The 10121-nt window shown below is 30.2% G+C and overlaps 2 protein-coding genes across 2 annotated transcripts; one reads left to right on the top strand and one right to left on the bottom strand.

Moving 5' to 3' along the window:
* Window positions 1-850: 850 nt before the first annotated feature.
* On the bottom strand, window positions 851-2869 carry LOC108751210 (gastrula zinc finger protein XlCGF71.1-like). Its single transcript, XM_018491284.1, has 6 exons — window positions 2834-2869; window positions 2668-2727; window positions 2159-2337; window positions 1818-2049; window positions 1574-1717; window positions 851-1430 (listed from the first exon to the last, which is right to left on the bottom strand). The coding sequence occupies exons 1-6, from the start codon at window positions 2867-2869 to the stop codon at window positions 1356-1358; spliced, it is 726 nt and encodes a 241-aa protein (XP_018346786.1). The 3' UTR covers window positions 851-1355.
* A 5392-nt stretch (window positions 2870-8261) lies between these two features.
* On the top strand, window positions 8262-10037 carry LOC108751223 (transcription elongation factor 1 homolog). The gene is made up of 2 exons (XM_018491296.1): window positions 8262-8542; window positions 9634-10037. The coding sequence occupies exons 1-2, from the start codon at window positions 8427-8429 to the stop codon at window positions 9764-9766; spliced, it is 249 nt and encodes an 82-aa protein (XP_018346798.1). The 5' UTR covers window positions 8262-8426; the 3' UTR covers window positions 9767-10037.
* The last annotated feature ends 84 nt before the right edge of the window (window positions 10038-10121 follow it).

Below are 10121 nucleotides of genomic sequence, written 5' to 3'. Positions count from 1 at the left end.
TCTACCTACATTTGTATCAAGAGGTTTCTGCGTTTTTATTAGAAAGAATTTTATTATAAAAATATTATGGCGATGATTCGATAATTTAGACAAGAACAAATTATTAATGCTCTATATTCTCTATAATATCAATTGTTTTAATATAATTCATGCTTTCCGACTTATAATATAAGTGCATATATGAATAACATCATACGTACAAAATAATAGTCAGCACATCCAATATTAAAATTAGACTGTATTCTGAAGACGCAGCCGGGTAAATTAAATTAGCTCTATAATTAATTGTTTATTACAATTGATCAATACATTTAATAAGTTTTTTTTTACACTCACATGCTGTAAGAATTATTTCATCCTTGTTCATCACATATTAAACAAACACAATAATACTTACTACAGGGCTGTAAGCGGTAATAAGGAAAGTATCTATAAGGTAGTACATTCGCGATAATATTATCAAAAATTAAGCCACTCAAACATTTGATACCTACTTTCTATTGTCGCTAGAAAAAACTTTTAAATGCGCCGTTGTTCATAGCCGCATGCCGCAAGTACACGCGGAAAGTGTCAACACTGATAAACGCAGCCTAATGTAACTCATTGCTACTCTCTGGTTCGATGCATTGATAAATATTGTATTATAATATTTATGAAAATTCTTGTCACGACTCTTTTCTAAACTAAATGGTAAAAAGTTATATGACCCGTGAAAAAGTATTTTAGGTATAATTATATATAATTTTATATAAACATATATAATTATATGCAATATTATAATTATACATAAAATATGTCCATTTATAAGGAATTATATAAAATTATATATAAAACATTTTTTTTCCCGGGATTTGTTTCACAATATTTTTTTCAAGTTCCTTACTCGCATACTCGTTTCTTATTAAGTCATTGCTAGTTTAAGCTCTACAAAAAGAAACGCGACATTTTCATTAATTTTGTGTAAGCGACACGTATAAAAAGTGCGGCTTTCAAAAAGTGTTGCTTACATTTCAGTATTGAAACTTCATTGCAATTGCACAAATGTAATAATGTCTTCTAGTGAAATACGTATAGCATCAATTTCAAAAAATTCTGTTTTTAATTCGCGAGTGTACTACCTTAAACCCAACTAGGACGTAAAATTATTAAATATATTAAGCAGTGAGGATTTACTGGACGATTTTGTTTTCTGAACGCATTGTCAACTTTACACGACGGTGCTCATGTGTTCTGATAGTGTTCAATTGTACCTCCGAGAAAAATCTTTTGGAAAACTCCCATCTATGCATATAACATCTCATACTAAGTTACTTTATTCTTTATTTCTTTCATCAGTTCGTCATTATCGTTAAGAATTATTCTTTATCTGTTTTGTTGTCAGCTGCAGTTTGTTCTTTATTTGTCATACAGGTGATGTTACTTCTGTGACCCTAAAAAGTAAATAATTTTTTATATATCACACATGTGTTGTGATATATTACAATAGTCTATTATAATATGATTATAAATATATAACAAAAATAGAAAGACAAATGTGGATCTGCTAATGAATTAAAACGTTATCATGAATGACCTCAGTTCGAATGTGTTCATCAAGTGCCCTTTTTCGCTTATAGCTCTTGCCACACACCAAACACTCGAACGGCTTTTCATCGCTATGTACATGTATACAGTGATCGATTAGATTACTTTTAAAAGTAAAAGCTCTGCCGCAAGTCTAAAATACAGCACATTTATAATTACAGAAAGGTAAAAATAAAAACAATCAAATGAGAAATAATTAGAAAAAATACTAACAATAATTTAGTAGCACATACCTCGCAAACATATTTCTTGCCTGCATGTATTTTCATGTGCTCTCTTAAGATCTTAGGATGGGCAAATGTAGATGGACATTGGTTACATTTATACTTTCTTTGGGTATGAATCGTGTTCATATGATAACGCAATTCTGGCTGAGTTTTGAAAGCTTTCTCACACATGATGCACTTGTAATTTTTATCAATGCAATGCTTGGCCTCTATGTGTCTTTTTAGAACCGATTTGTAACTACAAAATGACCGTAGCAACATTTATTGTTTGTTATCAATTAATTTAATCATAGACATCAAGTTACCAAATAATTTCTCTAATTTTTGTTCCTCACTTAAGTACTCACTTAAATGATGCTTTGCAAAACTCGCATTGATAAGGTTTTTCGTCTGCATGAATCGTCTGATGACGACGCAAATATGATCTATACACAAACGCTTTACCACACTCTCTGCATTTGTGAGGCCTAATGTCAATATGTATGTTTATGTTGTTGCAAAGTTTTGGAGATGATAACGTGTTTATCTTTAATAATAAAAAAGATTATTGTTATAAAACAAATGAAAATAACATAAACTATAGCAATCAGTGCTTTAAATGATCTAGCTAAATCTTAAACGCTTCTATGATTCTGTGTGACTTTATATATCTACATATGTAGTCTTTGAAACGCGCGTTGAAATGATTTTTCGGTCTTTGAAACGCTAACTCTACTAAACTACGCAGTAATATCACAAGTTAAATTGCCTAGCAATTTAACAATTTCGATACTTTTTCCCATCTCCGAATGCTCTTAATGGTAGTGAAACATATTAGGATCTGTAAATAATTAATTGTTATTGCGAAAAATATTACCTCGGCCGGAAGTCGCACCCGGATCTTTTGCATTCCCTGCGAGCGTCCTAAGCCTTTAGACTACCGAGATTAAGTACGAAAATGATAAGATAAAATGTATAATTGTTGAGGTAATATGAAGTTATAAGAAACACTAAAAATATTAATCATGAATGATATGTCTTACCGCACTGTTGGGATATTCTTTTGTGCCATTATGCATTATTTTTAATTGACGATTCAAATATTATGGAATTTGAGATTGATGATGTATTTCCTTTTTTTTTTTTAAATTAAACTTTCGGATGTATTTCTCAGTTAACTTTATTGTAACGTTTTCTAAATTCTTTTCGTAGTCCTAATGTTCTAAATTTTTTTGGACATGTATATGTTTTCAAGTTTATTCACCTAAAACTGTAAGAAAATATATTTTTATAATTACATTATAAAGTACTCTGCACAAAATCATAGGATTTTGATCTTCGATGAAATTGGCTGAAACTTTAGTATGTTAGAGTTCTTTCTGACTCACTGATTAAAAGTGTCCATAGGCATAAAGCTTGAAAATGACTGATTTTTTTATTATAGCCGTTTAAAGTTTTATTTTATTAATGCTTCGAAATCGAATTTCTGTAATAAATAAAGAGATTTTAGATAACAATATGCCATCCACTCTCACCATTCTCATCCTCATTTCCCCCACTACCCTTCCCCCCTCATCCCACACACATATGCCTATACGCGTTTTTTTTATATGAAAAAGATTTTTATACGAAAAAGGTGTATAAAAATTGAAGTAAATCTTTCTTATTATGCTTTTGTTTGTGTGTGGGTATGTGTGTGTATTAATAGTACGTTTATGATTTTAGTTTTTCGCCCGTTCTCAAAATTATCCGGAATAAACGACGTGATAGGCGTTTCATTCCTTTGGGGTTGATTTTCGTGAGTTCCCTTACCTCTTACGTAATGCACAAAAAAAAATAAAGAGAAGAGGAAAAAGAATTTTCTATCCTATGTTGTTATTGCACTTCAGCAAGCATCCGATATTTTTGCACACAGTGCTTCACGCGCGGAAACAAACATTCGGGTCGTGATAATCAAGTACCTCGCACGTGAGAGCTAAGGGAACTCATTTCAAACATACGCGTGAAAGAAGTAAAAATCTAACAAAATCTAAATACATATAAAAGATTACATTATAAAAGATTATATCGATTTTTATGCTTTTTCATATAAAATAGCGCGCGCGGGCGTATATGTATGGGGGTAGAGATGAGTGATGGGGATGAAATGAGAAAGTTGGGGAAGTGAGGATGAGGGTAGTGAGAGTGGATGGCATATTGGTATTTATATTTAAAATCACTTCATTTATTACAGAAATTTGATTTTAAGGCATTAATAAAATAAAACTTTGAATGGCTATAACAAAAAGAATGATCATTTTCAAGCTTTGTGCCTGTGGGTACTTTTGATCAGAGTCAAGAACATACTAAAGTTTCAGCCAATTTCACCGAGGGCCAAAATCCTATGATTTTGTGCAGGGTTCTTTTTCATCGAAAAAAGTATCACGGAAGATCGCAGTTAATGTAATTACTTTCCTCATTAAACGGCTTAAAACACTTTACAAAATGACAGATAAATACATTGTTATAACAATGACTAAAACAGCCGATGTAACATTTACAATTTAGATAGAAAATTATCAAAGATAATACTGGATTTAGTGGATACCGAATTGTACACTTTACAGTGAGAACTGTATGAAATCTTTGTCGAAGTCAGCTGTCATCTTTTAACGCACTTTACTGCTAAATTGATGCATTTTATCGTTAGTGATAATTGATATGTAATTTTACTTTACATCTGAACGGTTCTTTATTTTTTTTTTACTTTTATAAATAAAATATGAAGTAAAATTCAAGATTTTAAAATAACATAAAACGTTAAAAATCATTGAAAATAGGTAATGTAATTCAAACTGACAATGAGTACGAATAGGAACATGATTGAAAGCAACACCTTGTATAAATGACTAATAAATATAAAAAAAGAAATATTAAGAATAAACCTTACAATTACTTGTCATTTTATAATCTGATAAATAGAAATTAGAGGATTCAGTGAGCAATAGATTATGGTTAAAACCTATTTTACGTTCGACGGTGAGTACAGATTAATTCCAGGCAATAAAATTATTATAAAGCGATGGCTGTTATGAAAGGTAAAAAGGTAGAAGTATGATTTGTTAAAGATTAAATCATAAAAAAAAAGATTTGTAAAATTAGAATAACATCTAAACTTAAATTATCGAACTGAAATTTTTTTATTTGATATTTTACAATGCTTACGGCTTAGACGTAGTAATCAAGATTATTACGGTTGAATTTCAAATTGTTTGCTGACAACTAGCCACATCAAAATCTTGAGAACAACTGAGGCTTAAGGTGAACATATATGTATATTTATATACATATATATATAGGGTGTATCCTAAGTACGCTAAAAGATTTTAAGGAGTAATTGCTCACACAAATTCAAGACTAAAGCCAGTATTCATAGTCGATTCTTATTTCAAAGTTAAGTACTGTTTTAAGACGGTCTTGAATGCAGCCCTCTGATTGGTTCGTGACTTCTTAAGATCGTACTTAAGATGGTCTTGAATATAAGATCTGATTATGAATACTGGTCTAAAACTTTATATGACGATTTGAAACTGCAAAAAATTTTTTATATTCGAAAACATTTCATAAATAAATACTCCAGTGAGAAAGTTAATATTATTACGATGCCGAAACGACGTCAAAATTAACTCGATGGCTCTGATAAGGGTAAAAACTCGATGTATGTTTGAATTTCGATTTATTTTCAAATTCCATTAAACAAATGATAAATAGCTACTTCTGTTACTGTTTTATTCAATTTTAATATTATAATTATTGGATATCCTTTAATACGTAAAATCTCGAAATGATGTCAATGTAATACTCTCGATTCATTGAAAAAACTCTTTAATTCAACATCGATTTTATGAGTCATTTTTTTATTGATTGAGAAAGAGAAAGAAATGATCAATCATTGATGAACAGACCGAATTGTTGTTCAAATGCAATTGATCACTTCTCTCTCCGAGATCTCGAATCGCTTTCCAGCATCGTGGATACAATTAAAATTTTAAAAATAGTGAGTAATATCGATATATACCAATCACACACACACACACACACACACACACACACACACACACACACACACACACACACACACACACATACAGAGTATCCGTTCATAAATGTCCGAGCAAACATCTCGCAACTTGACGTTACAAGAAAGTTTAATAAGAAAAATTTGTACGATTCCGACTTAGCTACAAAGTGCACGTAAAATTTTTTTTTTACTCTTGACTTTTTCTAGTTATGTAGGTTAATATAAGTTTTTTTAAGTGGATACTTTTTTTTGCTTATTTGTATAGTAGCGAACATTTGCAATCAAAATAATATGTAGTAAAAAAAAATTATATGTAGTAAAAAAATTACTACTATGCATCGCTTACGAGATAATCAATATCTTAAGTATTAAATCTTATGAAGTTCATTTCCATATTACATTATTTGAAAAAAATTTAGACTAATATTTTGAATTCGATTATGTCAAACAAGATCATCTTCAAATCGTCAAAATACACGATTGCTTGTTTTGCAAATAAAGTATTTGTCTATGCATGAAGTATGAAATTTAGTGCAGTATCTGTTAGTCAGTCAGTCAGTCAATTAGTCAGTCAGTCGTCTTTTCAATGAATACATATCATATTGTAGATTACGAAAATAACGCTATTTACAATTAATGAAAAGTGTGATATGCTCGAGATGTGGCATTTAAGTATGCGTAATGAAAATAGAGTTCGGCTACTTTACCAACAAGAGTGTCCAGAACAAAGGATATTAAACGGTCGTACATTTCGGCGAGTCGAAGATCATTTACGTCGAATAGGATCATTAACAAGACAACGTCATACAATCAGAACAGATGAAGAAAAAGAGACAAGTGTGCTATTAAATTCTATTGAAAACAAACGTACAATTGACGTTAAATGATAGGTTCCTTAATTGTTGGATAGATACTAATGGCCCTATTACATGATGGCCACCGAGATTTGACACCTTGCGATTTTTTCCTTTGGAGATATATTAAAGACATTGTCTACTGTTCCTGAAAATGAAAAAGATTTACGACAAAATCACTAAAGCTGTTGAAAGGATTACAGTAAAAATACTGCAGTCAACAATGAGAAACAATGTTGCATAAAATGCATTGGATGTTATACACGATGGTCAAAATTTCGAGCAATTTATGGATTAATAAATGTTCCATAAAAAACATTGTTCGTTTTCTTTTTCGACCTCTCTTTGACATTTCAAACCACATTCAAAATTATTTAGAAACCAATTTATTACTTTGATACTTAAGATGTCGAGTAATATATGCATACAGAGTGTCCGTACATAAATGTCCGAATAAATATTTCGTAGCTGGTTCAAATTACAAAAAAGTTTAATAAGAAATTTGTACGATTCCGAGTCAGCTACAAAATGCACTTAAAAATTTTTTTCTACTCTTTATTTTTTTTTCAAATACTATCAATTTTATAAAAAAAAAACTATAAGAGATAAAAATTATTTATTTTTTTCTCATAGAGTTCTAAGAAATTTTTCAGAATTTTTTATCAACTTTTTTGTACTTTAGTACTGCATTTTCTTATTTTTATTATCATGAGAAAATACGATATTAAAAAATTCAGAAAAAATTCTCAGAACTTTATGAAAAGAAAATAAACAATTTTTTTCTTACTTTAAAGATGCATTTACATGCAAGCGGCAAGCAGCGGAAGCAGCAACCAATCAGCTGGACGGTACGAGCAGTGGTATTAAACATATTTTGTACGTTACTGTAAAAATTGCCTCGTTGATTGGGTTGTTGCTCCCACTGCTTGACACTTGCATGTGAATGCACCTTTAAGATACGATCAACGTGATGCTACAAACGCTTTGAAACATTTTTTAATTAGTCAGTTGATAAAATTTTTTTTTTAATTGGAAAAAACGGACTATGAATACCGTTCTATGTTTAGCGTTTAACTGTTGATAGCTCTTGCACTTTATGTACAATTTATAGATGAAGAAGGCAAAGATTTACTCCGGATCTACAATAGGTGTTTTAAGTCTTAAGCCGTAAGAAATTGACAAATTACAATTGAATGCGAGAAGAATAATCGATTATAATTCGTCCATTTCTTATGGCTTAAGGCTTAAAAATCTATTGTAGATCTCCGGACTTAAGCGCTTGTAATCATTCTGTCTCTATCGTTCATTAGATATAAAATAAGAATAGAAATACTGGAAAGCGCTGAAAGCGTCCAAATCGACCGCAGCCTTAGAAAGAGAAACTGTCCAATTGTACACAAGTGTATACCCCATGATCGATTCACGCTCATCACAACGCTTAAAAATTTTTTATCCAAGTTGTTTGTCAAATGTTGAACAAAGATAAATAATGCTCGTGAGCGTTGTCAGCATGAATCGGATCACGGCCATGTTATCCCTTCCACCATGATTTCTATTATGCTTCCATCAGTTCCACCATGAATCGAAGTGAACACTGTCATACTGTGAACAGTACTGAATAGTTGCTTGAATCATAATGCTATATAGACGCTACTAACTTTCGGAGTCTTTGGAGACATCACTTGGCTCGAATACGTGTAATTTTGACCGATTGCAAAAGATATGGGTCGACGAAAAAGCAAACGAAAACCACCAAGCAAAAAAAAGGCCATTCAACCGTTAGACACACAATTCAATTGTCCGTTTTGTAATCACGAAAAGTCATGCGAGGTTAAGATGTAAGTGTATCTATTATGCCGAAGATACGTAATAATTTGAGGATAAAGGCGCTGATTATGCTGTATAATATAATCCTATATTATCTTTTTTTCTTTTATATTAATACGATTCTTTCAATTTCGTACTCTTGTACTGAGGTTATGTGTCTGAATCATATCTTATATTTATTTCTACTAATGTAGATTAAATTTAAGCCAGTATGTATTCATAGTCGATCCTTATATTTAAGATCGTCTTGAGTACAGTCTTAAGATGTCATGAACCAATTCAAGGCCTGTATTCATAGGCCGGTATTCATAGTCGATTCTTTTAAGACTGTCTTAAGTAATGTCTTAAAATGTTAATACGACTTTTTGATTGGTTCGTGATATCTGAAAAGATAGTCTATTACCATAGTCAGATCTTATATTCAAGACCGTCTTAAGTACAGTCTTAAAAAATTACGCACCAATCAGAGCACATATTAGCATCTTAAGTCATTACTTAAGACAATTTAAAAATAAGAATCTACTATGAATATTATTTGAATGAATAGTGTTCAAACACGATTAAAATTAACCTATTTTGATAGAACAGATATAATTAGAAAAAAAAAATAGTTAAATCGATATTAAAATTAATCTTACACTAATCTTGAATTGATCTTAAGAATTCAAAAAAGATGACGAGTAAATTGAGCTAAGATTGAATTTATGCTGCATTGATAGATGTGCATAGTCTTACATTGAATCTCATTAGTTTATTGTTCTTGAAATGAAAACTTTTTTGAATTGGAAAACTTGTTGCTCCAAATTCTTGACTTTTTGATTTTTAATAAACTGAAGTGAACCTGAAATCCATCGACAAGTTTATTGCTTATATATAGAGCATTTTATCATCTCAAAATCGAAGTTTTAGTCAACTTGAAGCAGCACTCAACTTTTAATTTTTTTTATTTATATTAGCTTTAGCAACTCGACACAAACTTTAATGATCAAATTATTTTAAGTAAAAATTAATTATTTAAGAATCCAAAGAGATTCCCAATAACTTGGCAACAGAATAATAAATTTAAATTTTCCTTCTGAAATTTTTTTCTTTATAATACCAGGGACAAATCCAGGAGTACTGCCAGGATAACCTGCAGAGTATGCTTAGAAGACTTTCAGACAACTATCAATCTACTATCGGAACCTTTAGATGTATATAATGATTGGATTGATGCCTGTGAAAATGCTAATTGAATATTAGTTAATGTATTCATAATTCTATATATTGTATCTTTAATATAACTGGTCACCTTTATTTATTTTTATTCGCGTCATCTTCAGATTTCATAAATATAAATATATTATGAATAAAGGTGCATATTTTAAGGTACTACTAAATGTGACTATTTGATTGCAAAACCGAATATACAATGTCTACATAATATTATTAATTAAAAAATCCTTAATCTTGAGAAAGTAATGCAAAATCTATCAAGTTATACCTATTGTCACATTTAGCACTAATATTTAAGAAATTTAAGTTTTAAGAATATATTTTGTATTATAAAATATTAAACTGTTAGCATAAGTAAACATATATATATATATA

Source organism: Trachymyrmex septentrionalis, unplaced genomic scaffold (genome assembly GCF_001594115.1).
Source record: "Trachymyrmex septentrionalis isolate Tsep2-gDNA-1 unplaced genomic scaffold, Tsep1.0 scaffold42, whole genome shotgun sequence".
Taxonomy (NCBI): Eukaryota; Metazoa; Arthropoda; class Insecta; order Hymenoptera; family Formicidae; genus Trachymyrmex; species Trachymyrmex septentrionalis.
Note: the sequence above shows the minus strand (reverse complement) of the source record. Positions and strands in the feature narration are given on the sequence as shown.

Bases quoted from the DNA above. Each gene is read 5' to 3' on its own strand.
- LOC108751210 (XM_018491284.1), bottom strand. From the start codon at position 2,869: ATGCATAATGGCACAAAAGAATATCCCAACAGTGCG. The intron at 2,338-2,667 runs GTAATATTTTTC...TTATTATTAAAG, and splicing joins GGGTGCGACTTCCGGCCGAG to ATAAACACGTTATCATCTCC. The intron at 1,718-1,817 runs GTATGTGCTACT...GCTGTATTTTAG, and splicing joins GCAAGAAATATGTTTGCGAG to ACTTGCGGCAGAGCTTTTAC.
- LOC108751223 (XM_018491296.1), top strand. From the start codon at position 8,427: ATGGGTCGACGAAAAAGCAAACGAAAACCACCAAGCAAAAAAAAGGCC. The intron at 8,543-9,633 runs GTAAGTGTATCT...TTATAATACCAG, and splicing joins AAGTCATGCGAGGTTAAGAT to GGACAAATCCAGGAGTACTG.